The sequence below is a fragment of the Calonectris borealis genome, chromosome 1 (assembly GCF_964195595.1).
Source record: "Calonectris borealis chromosome 1, bCalBor7.hap1.2, whole genome shotgun sequence".
Taxonomy (NCBI): Eukaryota; Metazoa; Chordata; class Aves; order Procellariiformes; family Procellariidae; genus Calonectris; species Calonectris borealis.
In genome coordinates, this window is record NC_134312.1 from 65,133,474 (window position 1) to 65,151,358 (window position 17,885).

The window sequence follows — 17,885 nt, forward strand, 5'->3', positions numbered from 1 at the left end:
CTACTTCTGTGTATTATGACCCTCTTCACCCTATATGCACGCTTGGTAAACATTATCAAATATTGACTGCATTCAGTCCACGGAATACAAACAAAATATTCAGAAATTTTTGTTAATTCAGATAGTAAATAAATGCGTAGCCAGCAATCTGTTTTTCACATATTCCACCATCAGAATAAATTTGGCTAGAAGCCTTTTTGCTATAAATTATTTCCTCAGCTCTAATTAACTACTCACATTGGTCACAGGCAACTCCTGAACTGAATTCCCTACTCATATGAAATTGATTTTAGTGGTGCCTTCATCCTGTTTGCTGGTTGTTTCTTTCAAGCAAATAAGATGGCTTTTTGTAGCAAAACCTTGCCCTGATTTTTAACTTTTATTTCTCTTTTCATTGCTACAAAAATAGTTTTCCATGCTTAGTTTGTACAACGTGGGTCACCACCTTTCAAATATTGCGCTTTAATAAAGAGAACATGCCCCCTCTGATTAACAGCAACGTTGTGGTAATGAAACATTATGGTGTTATTGGTTAAAGACAAATCTCTGCTGACAACCTACATTCTAAATGGGAAGCTTTTGCTTCTTGCAAGCAGTTGATTGCAAGATGAGGAATACTCAGAATGGTTCAAATAGCTTTGGAATCGGTGGTAGCCCTGTACGTAATGACCCATTTACATGAATGGAAAACTCCCAGTATCTATTCTGTATTATTCATAATGTGAGCCACTTCTGTAACTTCTTTACCGATTTCCAGTGTTTCTGTACTGTGTTAGCAGCACTTTGATACCAGCTCTGATTTCCTGGAGTTCAAATCAATTCCATCTCCTATTTGTGAAAGCAGGGTCACCCCTGTTGACTGGTGGTGTTTTGTTTATAGGTGAGGTTTGGTAGCCCAAGTGGTGTTAGTTCTAGGAATGGACTTGCTATGCTTATGTTGTGGGAGAAAAGTAGATAATAAGGAGGATCTGGCTGATTCAGTCTGTCTTCTGTTTGGGAAGGCAAAGGCAGTAACTGTAAAATTCCAGTTTTTTTTCTGTTCAAGGTGAGTAAACATGGTGTTTTCCTGTCCTTCTTTGAGGACCTTGAAAAAGTGCTAGTGAATATTTATTCTTCTGGGTTTATTTCTTTATTTCCTCAATTGCTGAGAGCAGCTGGCTTGTCTGATTGTGGTTTGTGAACAACCAGAAGATGGTCAAGATTGGCCTTCCCAGAGGCTGTTTATTATTTAAGTTGTTTGAAGCCCAGCATGCTAAAAGCCTTTGAAAATGAAGGCTGAAATGTTGTAAATGAAAAGGTTGAAAGGGTCCATTGGATTTGCTTGGGATAGTCTGTGGCCCTCACACCACCCAACACCATACAAAAAGGGCTCCAAATGTTCTGTTCGTCTAGCTAAGCTTGCTTAGAACTATAGTGACCATGCAAAAATCTCTCTTTTAAGATGGCCAAACTGATATCCACAAAGGAGAGGTTTCCTCTCTAAAGGCAAGTTAGGATTTACATATGGTGCCATTTAAAGGTATGCTTTGCTATTAGGTACTTCACTGAATAACTCTATACACTTACAAAATACTCATCACCTTGTTATGTGGACGAGGTAGTATGCATCCATTTCTTAAGTTTAATGTGCAAAGACTGATGATTACTATTGGCTGTTATTCTTCTGCATGTTTGTAAAGAGAACCTGCATATGTTTAAGCAGCTTTTTTGCCTTTCATCTGCTATGGACACGCAGTTGCAAACATCGTAGCAAAGCTTCAGGTTCTCTTAACACGATAGGCATAGGCATGTTTAAAAAAAAAAGTGAAATAACATAGTTGTGACATAACATATTTGATTGCCTTTTTGAGTGGGAAATGAAAAATGTTATAATAATGAATGGAGGTTTAGACTAAAACTGTTTCTCTAATATAGTTGTATGTCTCTTCCCACCCCACTCATAGGCAAAAAAAAAAGAGATATGTTATAGTGGGATTTAATGACAACTACATTTAAACCTTCTTTAAATTATTCCTTTTTAAATTAGGCAGGATTTTACTGTCTTTGCCCTTTCCGGAAGAATTTCACTGGGCTTAGGTCCATCCATTGTGGAGGTAGAAAAACAAGTACAGTTCTTCTTCCAGAGGTACAGTTAAGTACTTGCCTAGTATAATACCTAACTTGAATTATAGACTACAACTTGCCAGCAGAATTCACTGCACTTTGCCAATAGGATAAATATTTTGAATTTTACACCTGGAGAGACTGAAGCACAGGGAGAAGGCTTGATATGCCCGTGACCTTTCAGCAGACCACTGGTAAGACTGCGGATAGACTAGATCTCCCCTCTCTCGTGTTTTGCCCTACTCCAGGGAGAATCCTTCAGTAGAGAACAGCTGAGAAACTAGACTAAGGCCCCCATGGGAGGCAGCTTTGAGAGTAACCTGTACCTTTATATTGACATAAAGACTTTTGCCTGACTACTGAGGTAGGGCAATGAAAGACCATGCAGATAATATTGCCGATGCACTTCCATAGTCAGTGCAGTCTTTGTGGTTTGTCATGCTTTCAAGATCACTTTGTATCAGCGCAGGGAAGAGTATGAACACTTCTTTAGATGGTCTCTCAAAGTATGGTCTAAAAGGGCAAATGTCCTGTAATTGTTCTGCAGAGCCGTCTTGTCTTCAGTATTTTCAGTAAGCACCAAGGCATGACTATATCCTGGTCCATAAGGAATGTTGAGAGGTGACAAAAAGCTTGGGACCTTGTGCTCTACAGCAGGCTTCTCTTGATCTGGGTGAAAAAGGACAGTGTCTTTAGGTATTTGAGTTAGATAGCTATTAGGTTTTCTTAACTTCTCAGAGATGTGGAAACATTAACTTCCGTATCTGGTGTGTCGTACTGAAGTCTTGAAATTCTGGAAGTGGTTGTTAGGTATTAAACAGAATCTTAGTAGCTATTCTTGTTAATATTGGTTAGCAAGCAGGATTAAGGACAGACATCACTGCTTACAGATTTGATGATCTCTGGTCATTGACTTTTTTCATTAGTGGTACACTTTTGAATAAAGTCAGGACAGGAATGAACGTTTGGATGAGCTGAGTGGATCTTGCTTCCCCTCTTGAAGCCAGAAAAAAAAAAATCAATAAACTTTCTTCTAATGCCCTAATAAATGTTACTTTATTTCCTGGTGACGGCTAGACTAGAAGTTGAAATATTGAGAAAATATTTACTGTATTTTCTATAATACAAAATTTCAATCATATGGAAAGGGTTAGGGTTTCATGCAGGTATGACTTCAGTTACTGAATTAAAATAATTAAAAATTAAAATAAAATTCCCCTTTTTGGACTGTTCTTATCAGAACAGCTTTTGGTTCAGTATCACTGAGTATGCCATTGCCCACCTGGAGAATAGCTTTGATGCAAGTTCTATTTTAATAAGTTCTGCAAAAATACAAGAAGTTTTATGGGTTTTTTCCATGTAGTTAAGTAATATTGTTATTTAAAAACAAAGCAAACAACCCCCCCCCAACCTCCCCCCCCCAAATCCTTAAATGTTAACAATTCAGTTTGTTCCTTAGCAGATGATCACACAAGTTTCTTGATAGGCTGGAACTGACTTCACAGTGCCAGCATCATACGCCATGGTGGCCTACGTTATGTTGAGTCATAATAGTTGCCAGAGCTAAAACTTGTTGTTTTCTTTCCTAAAAAAAAACATGAAAAATATCTCATTTATCATGTTTTTTATTACATCTTTATGCAGGTGGTCTCCATACCAGGAGACGAGCCTGATTGGGCAGGAGACTGGAGCCCCGAAGGGGAAACGGGCGTCTCCTACCCCTATTGGGAGGGTTGGCAGGTACAACATGTGGTGTTATGTGAGTCTATGGGAGCATCTGATCTTTTTCCCCCCTCACAGCGTGGGAAAGTTTCCAGTTCCAAAGCACCAGTCTGGTCTCCGTGTGTGGCTTTCTCCATAAACGGTGGTGTGGAAGTGTAAAGCATGCAGCGCATGTAACTTAAATCTCGAGCATGTGCCAGATACTCTTATCATTCTCCAAGTGGACATGCATGGAAGAGCTTCGTAAAGGGGCTCTGTCTGGGCCTGTCTTCTAAATTTTGTTTTGCTTTTCATGTATTCTTTTTTCTTTTGATGTAGAACTCATTAAAGACTTCAACACGGCGAAAGAAGAGAACGTCTTTTAAAAGAAAAGCCAGCAAAAGAGGCAATGAAGTAGGTATTCGAGTGCTTTGGAAATCAGGCTCATTTTGTTTAAACGTCTAAATGCAGACTGTAAAGTTCAATTTTTTTACTGCAGTGTTTAATATATTTTTTTCCACTGGAAAATTCCATGCTATTGAATTTGTTGTGAGATCAGTTTTGATAAAACTTGTATGAGAAGTTTTATTTGCGGAGTTGATTTTTTCAAGAAACAACATACCAGACTTCAGAAGGACCAGCAAGCCTAATGAAACAGCGTTCCCTTGGGATGTAAAAGACTCAGCTCAGACCCTTGGCTTCCACTAGGCAGAGCAGGGGTGTGAAACTGGGGTTGTGAAATCCATGGTGAGTGCACTGATGCAAAGGTCTGGTCCAGTTTGAGGGTGTCTCCCTCAGGAGATCTAATGTTGGAAATATTCTGTTTGTGTGAAAACTTTGGGCCACAGAGAGGGAGAAAACAGATGAATGATCTGATGGTTTGATTTACCACTTGGCTTATAGAAGACCTTGTTTCCAGACCCCTCTTAGCAGTTTAGTTATATACATGAACAACAGCCTCATGGAGAGAAGTGGAGGGAGACTCACCTCTGCATAGCCAGAGCTCTCTGGTTAAGGTCCTCACTTGGGTGGTAGGAGAACTGCAGACCAGAAACTTGAATCTGTCTCTGCTACAGCCCAGGAGAGTGCCCTCACTAGTGGGCTCTCTGCTGTCCTGCGGGAGTAGGGAGGCAAATAGCTTCCTCATTGACATGTCATGTTTGATCTGTGACATTTGTTCAAAGGTGGGAGGGGCTGGCAAGGCCAAGAATTCAAGAGCAGATCATCTGCAACTAAGTGCTGATACAACTTGTCTATTAGATGGAATTAATGAAATAAGTCATTTATCTCATTCTATTTTCCATTGGAAAATTGTTTGTATTAGAAATAGCTCTTTATCTGACACAATATTAGTGCTGTGTGAATAACTGTTTTTTTTGGGAAATAACATTGAGTAAAATTTTAAAATAGTTTTGTGATGGCCTGAAGTGATTTCCTCCCCCCCCCCCCCCTTATCTTCTTTCTCAATTGTCTCAGCTGGATAAATTAGTCCCAGCTGAGCACCCCATTAACATGGCTGTACTGTTCCAAGTACCTGAGGTAGTTTTGTCAGAGCTAGCTTGGGTCTTCTGCACATGTTATGCCAGGGAAACGTATGTAGCTTGTACTAAAGCTGTTTCTTGCTTCTGTTTCTCAGGATAACAAAGGTCGGCCATTTGTGATAAAGCCTATCTCCTCTCCACTCATGAAGCCGCTGCTGGTTTTTGTCAATCCAAAAAGTGGAGGGAATCAGGTAAGAACATCACCTGGATCCAGGTCACAAAGTTTTAGTTTAACAGCAGCGTTTCTGCATATGAGAATAGTTTTTGGTGTGTCAGGTAGGAAGAACTCCATGCAACTGAATTGTGGTCCTTAGAAGAGGTCCTTGCTGTTAAATGCCCTTCCACTTCAGTGGAACTGGATGGGTGGAATGGATACTTGAGTATTTGAAGAGTTGTATTCCTATCTTCAGGTTCTTGAAAGCAATCTAAAATGGTAGTTTGGAGGTTTTCAGAAGACTTCATTTTTCCACAGAAAATTTAGATTGCCAATGAAGTCTTAGACTTTTATCCAAAAAGTGATTTAATTTTACTAGGAAAGCCATGTGAAATGACACATTCCTATGGCATTTAAAAAAAATCATCACTGGTTTTGTACCATAGAGAACCAAATTTCAGTGACTAACATGATTATGCACCAGACTTCTTTTTTAGGGTTCTTGGAATTAAAACTTACCCAAGTGAAAGTTTTGCAGATTAGTTCTGCCACTTTTTGAATATCAAATAATCTGAGTGCCTATTGATAAACAAGGCCTCTAGTTGAAAAGAAAAGATTGATGTAAGATGTAAGAGGCCTATAGTGCATGGAGAATAGCATAGCTGCTGCTTACTTTCTCCTCTGTTAGAAGAATTAGGGAGGATATCAAATGAAACTGCTAAGACTCTGATTCAAAACAAAAAACGTTGGTCCCTCGCACAGTGTGTAGTTCAGTTGCAAAACTCCTTGCCATAGGATGTTGTGGATGCTAAAAATTTACATGGGCTGAAGGAGAGATTTGGAAGAGGAAACTCTAAGGTCCTCTTAGAGTCCTGGACCACCCTCTAGCTCAAGAGTTCTATGAACTGTGAATAGCTGAGACTGGGAGAATAGCTGCAGCAAACATCACATTTATTTTCTCTGTTCTTATACCTGTTCCTAGGCACTTTGACTACTATTCTTGGTTCTTCACTTAGGGGAAAGTGTCAGACAGAAGAGCCATCCCTCAGAAGGCGGAGCTATTGAAAATTCCTGACTGGCACTCCCTAGGCTATGTCTGAAATGTATTCTTGAATTACTTTGAAGTACAAGCTGGCCCCGTGGGGTTCTTAGGCCTCTTCTGCTAGTAAGAGATCCTGCCACTTTGTGTCTGGGCAGAACACGAAGGAAGGGAATCGAGTGTCTGCAATATGAACCCAAGAGTTTGAGAAGGCAGAAGTTATATCTTTAGGTGATGGGCTGGCCACATTGCACTGAGCGAGGGAGCATTGGGGCAGCTGTACCCCATGAGTCCTTGGCTCCTGCTTCATTAGATGGTAGAGGGCTACAGTTATGAGTGTTCATGGTGGTGATGGTGGAGGTCAAAGCAGTGTCATTGCTTGGATGTTGTGCAGGACACTGTTCAATGTGATGGTGACTTTGCCCGCAAGCTTGTTCAACTTCTTGCTGTCATGGATGGCTGAGGGTAGTGTGGGATAACAGAGATTTCTTGTTGCAGGGGATGAGAGTTAGGAGAACAGGTTGCTGCGGGAGCTGAACCTTCGGTCTGACCCTGAATGCTTGTTCTCATGAACCATTAATGATCTGTGTTGTTAAATTTAGTCTACGTGTATACATATGCACCCTGCCCAGATTGCTGGGTCACTATTCCATAGAGCAGTCATCTGCTATGCCGCATTCTAGTTTGTCTTTTTCTTGGTTTATGTTTACTTTGTAAAGCACAAAAGAAAGAAAAGCGGTCTAAATATAGTGAATATTGAACACTATTATTTCTAATAATCATAAAGCTATTCATAATTTCCCTTCCTTTAATTTTTCTCCTTTTCTCAGGGCACCAAGGTTCTCCAAATGTTTATGTGGTATTTGAATCCACGCCAGGTCTTTGACCTCTCTCAGGAAGGGCCAAGAGATGCGTAAGTTCTCAAGCCTTCAGTGCTGCAAACCATAATTCTTTTCTTATCAGGAAAGCAGTCAAAGGTCTAGCTTGGATATATTGGTAGACTGCATATTGGGTTTACGTGTCCAGGTTTTGGTAGTGGTGGGAGTGTGGGCTGCAGTGGTGGCTTCTGTGAGAAGCTGCCCCGATGTCAGACAGCCAGTTCCAGACGGCTCCAAGTCGGACCCACTGCAGATCCCACAGTGCCTGACCATTCCCTAGTGGCTGAGCATTGCCACGGGGCGAGGCTGCCTCCAGATTTCCATACGTGACAGCAGCATACAAGTATACCTCTGCTTGCCGAGTAACTAAGTCAGCTTCTCTGGGCAATAGTTGTGAGCCTTTTCCAGGGGATGGAGGACCTGTCTTTAAAGGGATGATTCTTGCTGCTAAGGGTTAAGAGACCATCCTTCTATGGTATTTGAGATAGCGATACTTGCTTTAGTCAACCCTCTGTTCAGCTGTGCTTTCACAAGTTAGGCAGCACAAAAATATAGGAATCATGTAAAATCAAATATTTACCTGTATGAGAACAGTCCAAGTATTTGCTATTCATGCTTCTAGAGCATCCAAGCCTTTTTTCCTGCTGAAACATCTCCACTGCTGCTCCCCTCAGGATGTAGAGAAGTTTTAAAGTATACATACAGTTTTCAGAGCTGTGTAATAGAGTTAAAGGAGGATTAGGTCCTCTGATCTCTCAGCTGTCTACATGTGAATGTACCCCCTCCGCTGGGAGATATTTCATTATGCCTCTCTTTCATGCAACTGAAGGAACAAGGCTTTAACAGGTGCTTTTTTTGGCTCTGCTGTTGGTATCTTGGATCAGATATCCAGAGAAAGAGCTCTGGTAGATGTTATTGCCTTCTGTGGTGTTAAAGAAATACAGTTACCAGCTGAGGGAGCTGTCGTGTTCTACGTGCCTCAGAAATGGTGGCTCAGCAAATCCTGATGAGGAACATCAAATTTTGTTTAAACACCTCAATGTTCATATTTGTTTGCTTTAGGATAAGAGAAAAATGGAAGATTTTTGTCATCTCCAGAGGGAACATGAGAATCTGGCCTTTCAGATTTAGCATGGGAACATGCGAAACTGATCAAATACTTCTCAGGAGGTGCTGCCTAACCATGGAGGAAGGCCCCATTTCACGTCCTAGTGTTTTTGTGTGTGTGTGAAGATGCGAAGTGAGCCACAGGGCTCAGGTCGGGTTGGGGCTGATGCTGACTGAGGCTGCCAGGGCTGATGCCTCCTCACTGCCGAGGCTTTTGGTAACACAGATTATTCTTTTATTTTTATTTTTCTGCCTCCACCCGTACCCTTAGTAACGAATATTCGAAAATGCAATAAGCGGTGGTTAAACTGTCACTCAGCAAAATGCATAAAAAGTGCCTGCATCATTGTTCTGACATTTTTTTTCCCCTTTTTTCCCTTTCCCTCCCCTGGCCAGGCTGGAGCTGTACAGAAAAGTGCCAAACCTGCGGATCCTGGCCTGCGGCGGGGACGGGACGGTAGGTGGCCGGTGCCTGGCAGCCCCGTGGTCATCGCCAAGAGATTTAATTCCTTGCAGTTGTGGGTTTCCCACCTTGCGATGCCTGCAGAGCCGGATAACGTACCTTACGCTTGTGAAATCTACTCTTTTTAAGTTTTCTGTGTGGCCTGGCCTGCGTAGTGATGGGGCCAGATCCTAATGTCCAAGGTCGTATCTGCTTTATGTGTAAAGATTTGGTACAGCTTAAAAAAAAAAAGACTTGACTTTGCTGGCCTCCTCTCACTATTGACACAGATCTGAGGGTCTAGTAGGTTAAGTCAGTGTCTGAGGGCAGTCAGTATCTTAATTTCTGCTCCTTCCTGCTATCATCTCCCTGATGTGTGAGTACAATCAAATAGAGTCTCCTCTGTGCCTAAAGAAGGTGAGTTTCCCCACTTTCTTTACAAAGCATCTGTAAGGAAGGATATTGCATTGGTCATACTACTGGCCTGGGATCTGGCAGACCCAGGGTCAGTATTTTACTTTGCTACTGAATTTCTGTGTGTTCTTAGATAAGCGAAAAGGGTCAGATCTTTAAAGGATTTAGGCACCTTCGGTTGGAGGCAGGCTCTGTGGTTCAGGGCCTGGAGGCCAAGAGTAGTAATGGAGGCATTACAACCGCATTTCTCTTTCCAGTACTTAGGAATATTGTAAATCTCAGTCTGTGCCACTGAGTGCTTAAATACAGTTGAAAACTGACCTTTAATCTCTGTGAAGATCAGTTCCCCAAACATGCACTTGATAATAGTTGTAACCATAAGTATGGTAAGGAAAATCCATTACTGGTTGCAAGGTGCAATGGCTGGCCAGGATAGATATATGTAGATATTTAGGGCATGGGGAGACTTTTTTTTTGTAGTGAGCTGAACCAACCCTCAACCCCTCTCTGCTTGAATTTCTGGGGGAACTTTCTGTTCAGCTTCTGTGGGTTCTTTTAAAATGCCAGCTGCAGGGGTTATTAATACCAGTGCTTCTTCTGCAGGAGTGAAGAAAATATGTGATTTGATTATTGTCTTGCTGATACCTGGGACAATAAGATACTATTGAATTGTAAATGTTCCTTGAGAAACTGCAAGGCATTGCTTTAGCAGGAGACATAGCTGTAGAAAAGACTTTCAATCTGTTTCTGAAAGTCTTTGCAGCTTCCATCTGAGGAAGCCAAAATTTTGGTAGCAAAAAAAATCTTCATCCTGAAAGTATTAAAGTAGAAAGGAATGCAACTACATTTGAGTCTGACCATCTTTTGTTTGCCCTTTGCTGAGCAGTTTAAGCGACAGGTGGCAGCACCTTCTCGTTAGTATGAGCAGCGCTCTGCTATTACCTTTGCTGCTGCTCAGTTTGCAGCAAATTAATATCTAGTTATTCCCAAAGCAATTACATCTAGAAATGAAAAATCTGGCTCAAATGGACTTAGTGAATATTCAATGAGACCAGATGTTACCTTACATTATTGGGGTGAATCAGAGCTCATTGTAACTTTTCCATCATCACTGCTTGCTGTTCCTTTCCAGGGCATAAGTGGAAAGCTTTGCTTTCAAAGCAGTCAGGAGCTTTCTGTTTACAGGGAAATGATAGTCTTTGTCATCCTGGATTGTAAAACCAATGTGCAAGGTTTAGAAATGACCTCAAGTTAAATAGCAATGTTGTACTTATAAATTAGTAATTTGAAGTTTCTGTTTATCAGTTAAAATCGTTTACAAAAGTGGTAGGTATTGTAATGCTACCTGCACCAGTGGGAGGCTGAGGCACAGATGTATGGATAAAGTCAGTGGCAATGACAAAGGGCTAATGACAAAAGACTTTTAAAGTCGTCCTGGCCCCAGTGCAGTTATCGGGACTCTTTATTCTGTCTCCTATTATCAACACTGAAGGATAGATTTTTGAAAGGTAGAGGATTACTTATCTCTGAAAATCTCTTAAGGACTGTACCTAGTCCTACCATGGTGCCTATGATAGACCTAAGGACCTTTGATGACATCCAAGTTCATGAGATCTGTAAGTGATTCAGATGACTGTTGTCAGACATTTGAGCTCTAATGTGGGTTCACATCCCAGATGAATGCTTTAATAATTGTACAATTGGTTATGATAAATAACTGATAAATGCTGTTTATACTTAATTAAATTTCTTCAAGAGGCTTGGAGAAAGACGTACCCTAGAATACCAAATAAGGTGGTGGTTGCTATATCTCTCAGGTCACTCCCTCTACAGTCCTTCAAATTCCAGCTGTGGTTCCCAATACCCATGTTATGCTGGGTACCATTTGTGAAGCTCCAGTTTCATCCCAGTTTGGGGTAAGAATCTATTTGATATCATAGGAATGTGGAGTTGGGGATTTTTCCTCCCCCCCCTAGTTGGGGGAGGAAAAATCCTGTCCAGCTGCAGTCAGGTAAAAGCTCACATTTCCAGTAGAGACCACATCTTTGAACATTGGTGTCAGGAAAAAGATATAGATCAAATTTTATCTTATGTTTATTTTTTCTTAATTCTTTATTTAAGAATGCAGCACAGTTCTTTCACAGATTTCAGTGGTGTGGGGTGTGGTTTTTTTTTGTAGCGGTGAGAAATAGTTTCAGAAATAGTCCTATTTTCTTGTAGGAAGAATTTCAGTCAAAAAATTTCAGAATATTTTTAGCAACTCTTCTTTATCCCTTTGGAAATTACCATTTAATGAAAACAAAATATTTTACAGTAATTTGTTTCTTCTGGCTAGATTTCTATATAAAAGTTTTATGTAGTCCAGAATAGGGACAGGAGAGAGAAACAGCTCTCTAAAATAACCAATAGCTTACAATACAAAAGAGCCAGATTCATTATTCCAACCCAAAGACTTCAACCCTGAGCATTAGAGTTTCTTTTATTCTAGTCTTTTAGTCTTCTATTTATCTCTCTCTCTCTCTCTGTGTATGACTAGAATATATATATTTTATGCTTTGCACTGAGTGAAATAATTCAGCGCTAAGGTCTCTTGTCTGGGGAATGGGAGACTTGTGGGCAAGTCCATGCTTGACTTGATCTGGACCCTCTGTTCCAGTTCTAGAACATGCTCTGAGATACCATGCTGTTTTACTGTGTCTCTCACACCTTCTTTCATGACAGTTGTCAAAGGTTTAGTTTCTTTTAGCATAAGGGCACTTTAAAAAATGTATCTTGAATCATCCATATTATTCTTCACTCATTTTTACATACAGAATTTTTCAGAGCAATAGTTAGGCAGCCTTAGCCAGGTGTAAGTCTATGTGTTTTCATTTCCTGCTTGAAGAACAGCAGCTTATGTGCTCCCTTTCCTCAGTAACTCTGTGTGCTGTTAAAGATAGCCCGTGTTTACATCCCACTGCTTCTGCTTGCACAAGAGCTGCATGAAAACTGCTGTACCTGTTCTCCGAAAGGTGAAACCTCAGATGGGGTAGTTGTAGAGTTAAATTTCAGATATCCTCATTTTTCTTTCTCCTTTTTGTTTTACTTGATCTTCTCTGTAAAGGGGATACGATAAAAATATGTCTTTTTCCTTTTTTCCATCCCTTTTAATCTTCCTGACTAACAGTTCTCTGCATTTCCCATTTTATAGGTGGGCTGGATCCTTTCCATCCTCGATGAGCTGCAACTCAGCCCCCCGCCTCCTGTGGCTGTCCTTCCGCTTGGCACTGGGAATGACCTTGCCCGCACCCTCAACTGGGGTGGGGTAAGCACTGACTGGCGTACCCTTATGTGCAGGCTCTCAACTTGCTGGTCTGATTTAGTTGTGTAGTAGGGTGAAACTTCATTTTGGCTAAAATAGCAGGCAGGGCTGTGTCCAAGGTCTGCTTCAGCTAGGCACAATGGTTTGGTTCAATTTCTAGTCTGGGATCTTGAATTACTAATGATGTAGTTGTTGTAGTAAAAGTGTACATAGGTGTATCTGTCTGGTATTTCAGGCCAAGTAACGAGGAACATATGCAGGCTTCTAATTTAAGCACAGTTTAAACTTTATTTCTCTATATTTATCCTTGACTACACCACTGGAGTTACTCCAGGCAAGGCAAATACACCGAGTTCCTCTCCTTATGGTCTTACTTCGCCTGCCCAAGACTTGTGTACCTCAGCAATAGCTTGTTAAAATGGTTGATACATCAAAATTTAGGTGTTCTTAGGAACATTTGATCTGGCCTCTATGGAAGGAGGGAAGTCTGCTAGGTAATTGGTGAGTGACTTGCTTTGCTTGCACTATCTGTGGCTTACTCTGCTGACGCTCCCTCTGCTGTCAGGGTTACACAGATGAGCCAGTGTCCAAGATCCTGTGCCATGTAGAAGATGGGACCATTGTCCAGCTGGACCGCTGGAATCTCCAGGTTGAGCGCAACCCTGATTTGCCACAGGATGAGCTGGAGGATGGGGCACGTAAGGTTAGAGCCTTCTTTTTCCCCAGGGAGACTATAGGATGCTTAAGAGCGTCTTTGGATTATACCGTAAGATGCATGAATGAGGAAGCTCTAAAACTTTTTAATTCTCTAGCTGCATCTCTTCCTTTTGCTCTTTTCATGTGTCAATGCTTCCAGAGGTGTGTGAAACATAATATATACCAGCCATTTATTTATTGTTTGTAAGTCTCAGACATTGAGCATTTATATCAAGAACTAAGTCCTGGCAAAAATCCCTGGTATCTTATTTGAAAGGTCATTGTTTTTTTTTCGCTAGTTAACCTGAGGTGGCAGGAGAAGCAACCTTGTAAGCACCATCCATTCCTAAATTAGAGATATAAATATAAACACAGGATGTAGAATTTTATTCCTTTGGATTTTGCTAATGGATACCATTAGTAGTGTATTTTTGTATTTAACTTCTTTGTGTGTGGGTCTCCATGTGCTCTTGATAGTTGAAGAATGGGAAAATCTTTGTGAGTGGATCACATTTACAGTAATATGCCACTTGGACTGGAGATGTTGGAAGTGTTACAATCATTAAAAAAAACTGTGAACCATTTTGCTCATCGTTATAATTTCCAGCTTATCTGTCGGATGCTACCGTTCTCTCTCCACAGCCCTGCTGGGTGTGTGTAATGACAGAGAGGCCAGATGTGTGCTTCCCTGCCTCATGCATCCTCAACAGAATTAGGGCTTCTTGTCTGGGACTTGCATTGCTCCTGGTTATATAGGAAGCAGGAAGAACACAGCTTGAGTTTCACTCGCCATGCTGAGCTTGAAGTGCCAGCAATTAGGAAAACCTTTGTATTGACATGTTAAGTGGAGCAGCATTATGGGAAATCTCAATTACAACATAAGGAACCCTTTGATGTGTTTACAAAGATACATATATGATCACAAAGCCCTGTAGATGTGTGTTTGTTCTTTAGGCTTTTGTATCTGATCATCTTCCACAAGCTGTTACTAACCTTCAGAGAAACCTTCTGCATACATTTCCCTAATATGTTCCGCTTTCTTCTTCTTAGGTTTTCATGAGATGCCAGGTTTAAATTAGTTAATTCCTGGTGTGTTGTGGAATGTTTCATTTGTGTTATTTTTACGTGTCTTTTTCTTATGCAATTACAGCTTCCACTCAGTGTCTTCAATAATTACTTTAGCCTTGGATTTGATGCACATGTTACGCTGGAGTTCCATGAATCTAGAGGTAATAGGAACTTTTTACTTCCTTAGCCTTGGGAATGGGCAGTTATTTTATGAATTACAGATGAAGTTGGATTTAACACCTTGTTCTTATAATTCAGAAGGAAAGCTGGAACATAAAACCCAAGATACAGACACAAGTAGGAAGGAAGTGATTATCATGAGTTTCCAAGGGACTTCATGATTTAAAAATGAAAAAAGTACAAGAGAAAATGGCATTCACTGGAGGAAAAGGGCTAAAGGGGGAGCTTTTCAAAGTTTTTCATCTTCTAAAGGCGATACCAAGTACAGATATAAAGGAAGTTTATGCTGATGCAGAAGTGTCAGAATAAGAGCGGAAAGAAAACCAAATGTAAGTCAGGGGCCAGTTTTCCCTCCAGTGTGGAGGTGGAGGGAAGAGAAAAACTGCGAGGCTGTGGAAGTAGCAGGGTAGCAGGAGGATAATTGTGAACAGCTGTTACCTATAGATGAGTATAGCATAATATCATTGGACTTGGTACAGAGCCAGAGTGTCTCTATGCGAGTGAAAGGTTTTAATAAAGTCCACAAAAAAACCTGTCAGGAATCTGAGCTGTTGTAGCATCTTGTTTGTCCCCTTGCTGATGGCAGTTATACCACCCCATACAGATCCAAATGTGGCTTAACAGGTGGGCTTTGGACTGATGTGAACTGCTCTATTTATATGCTTTACGCAAGCATGCTTGTATAAACAAACCTTGTTCAATTGCCTGTGTTCAGCTTTTGGTCATTTCAGCTTCATATGCAGGTATTTTTTCTCAATGACAGCCTCCCTTATCTTCACTTTCATACTATCAGAGTATCATTTCAAGATGAAAAGATGGCACTCTAATGCCATGCTAAATAAAGAGCAGGATACGTGATGGAATGAGCTAATGCATATTTAATAATGTTTAAGACTGCTTCAAGCTTTAGGAATAATAATGAGGGGCCACAAAAGGGCACAGGAATGAAATGATGACAGCTGTATGCATTATTTTATGAATGCATATCACTATGCATTGCTAATGTGACTGTGAATATACTGTATAGATGAAATGCATGGCTACTTTCTCACTTAATGGAGGCATTACTTAATAATGAAGTAATGGAGCCCTATAAAGAATGGATGTTATTCCAGAGATGCCAGTGTTTTAAAAATTTACATGGGTGAAAAAATACTTGGCAGAACAAGCTGTGTGTCTGCGAGCGGGTATGTGTGGCCAGGAGAGCTTTTCATAGCACAAGTGTCTGCTCTTGCAAGTCATTACGGCTGGTGTCTTCCTTACCCTCTCAAATGCTAAAATATACAAATGACTTCTATGTGTTTTAGGAGAGAAAAGCTTGTAGCCTTGGAGGTGTTGCTGGTGTGTGGGTTTTATTGTGTTTCATGTGGAATTTAGCAGTGCAAAACAGATTCTCATCTCATTTACAATTGATGACAATCCAGAGAAACTCTTAGCAAAACTTCAGCAAAACTTAAAGCACTTTCATGGCTGTTGCACTTGGTCCATTAAGATAAGTGGTTGTATGCAGTTGCTTATGTGGAGCTATTGTAATCACATATAGTATTAAAACAAACAAACACCATGCCCCCTCCCCCTCCTCCCCTCCCCCCTCCTCCCCTCCCGCCAAACCAAAATGATAAATTAGACTAATTTGAACTCTCAGCCTATCAGGGCATTTTATGAAGAGAGATTGGTCAAGTGTTATATTTAGAATAAGGAGTGATTGCAATGTCTCAGAGGAGCCTGCACATGAACGTAGCTTTTTCCATAGCAACCTCTAACACTTTTCTTGTGACTACTCAGATTGAGCCTTGAGGGTTGGCTCCAAGCCTAACATATTTAGCTCTGCTTCTTCAGGAGGTGTTCTTGGGTAGCAACTCTTTCCAAAGTCACAGTCTCCTCCCTTGTTATCCTTATGCTTTGGGGGATCAAGGGAGATGCAATTTACTTTATCCCCGTTGACATGCTGTTTGCTCCCTCAGCTCTCCAGGACCATTCATTTACAGGACACCTCCCCCCTACTCATGCACACGTGCACACACACACAATAACACTTTCCTTTTCCTACTCCCTTGATGGCTTGAGAAGGGTGAGGATGGAGTGAGCCTTGGATATGCAGTCAGCGATTTACTTCTACAATCGAAATTGCATTCTAATCAACTTTAGGCTCTATTCTACATCGCATTTCTCCCTCCCTACCCATGCTCATCTGCTATGTCAGAGGTAGGAGCAGTTCAGTGTGTTGAAGGTCCCTGACCTCAGAAAGGCTCCTTTTCAGATTAGCCAGTTCCAAACTGGGACTTTGGTTCTGGTCATTATTATCGTAAGATCCATGTAAGAGCCAGTGCCCTGGTAGCTGCTGCCCAAAGCTGTCGGGGATAACTACATCAGAGAATGTGCAGCATGGGCACTGAGCCTTCAGGAGCCTCACGCTTCTTAGCATGGGATGTTGAGATTTTCTGTAAAGAGCTGTGAGCTCAGTAAGTAAGATGAGAGTTACTTATGCAGTTAAATTAATAGTTTTAAGAAGAGGTGGCCCTGACTGCATTCCAGGCTCACCTGCAATACAACAAATGGATGGTAACAGTAGCTAGGCAAACAATCAAACAAGAAATGCAGAGTAAGTAGCTCATTCTTACAAAATGGAGCCTTATACTGTGAGATGTAGAGACTTCAAAGAGAACTAGAAACATTGTTTCAAGTGGTCATTTGAGAAGTGATTTGGAATTGTTCACACCAGTGTGATGCTTTAGCCAGAAGGACTATCTTGATACTCGGATGTTTTCACTGGAGAATTACTGAGCAAGGATGGGTGGTTGGTACTACCACTGAATACAGTGTCAGAAGGGCTGCTTCTGAAATCTCTGGATGCCGAGGCTAGGAAAGCAGTTCCCAGGGAGGCACGAGAATGACCTGTATTCTGGGAAGCGTGCCTTATACTGGGAGATTAAAAGAGCTCCATTTAGCTTATCGAAAAGAAGGTTAAGAGGCGATTTAATCACTGCCTGTAAGTATTTACTCAAGGAGAAGATATCTGATAGTTGGGGGCTCTTTAATTTGACAGAGAAGTATAATAAGATCTAGCAGTTGGCAGTTGAAGTCTGAAAAGTTCGAGATAGGAAAAAACCACACATTTATTTTAACAGTGAGAATAATTAACCATTAAAAGTGCATTACTACTGGACTATTAAAATTATCCATCACTTAGAGTCTAATCAAAATGAAACAGCTCTCTAAATAGGTTTTAGAGGAACCACTTATTTTTTTTCTGCAGGAATA

General features: G+C 40.9%; 1 protein-coding gene across 1 annotated transcript in view; it reads left to right on the forward strand.

Moving 5' to 3' along the window:
• The window catches only part of DGKI (diacylglycerol kinase iota), a 220,747-nt gene that overhangs the window by 108,469 nt on the left and 94,393 nt on the right, over positions 1 to 17,885 (forward strand). Inside the window, exons 9-16 of the mRNA XM_075158235.1 lie at positions 3,748 to 3,843; positions 4,144 to 4,218; positions 5,441 to 5,536; positions 7,369 to 7,451; positions 8,920 to 8,980; positions 12,570 to 12,683; positions 13,246 to 13,383; positions 14,527 to 14,605. Of these exons, the coding sequence (XP_075014336.1) occupies positions 3,748 to 3,843; positions 4,144 to 4,218; positions 5,441 to 5,536; positions 7,369 to 7,451; positions 8,920 to 8,980; positions 12,570 to 12,683; positions 13,246 to 13,383; positions 14,527 to 14,605 (742 nt within the window). The remainder of the gene's footprint in view (positions 1 to 3,747; positions 3,844 to 4,143; positions 4,219 to 5,440; positions 5,537 to 7,368; positions 7,452 to 8,919; positions 8,981 to 12,569; positions 12,684 to 13,245; positions 13,384 to 14,526; positions 14,606 to 17,885) is intronic.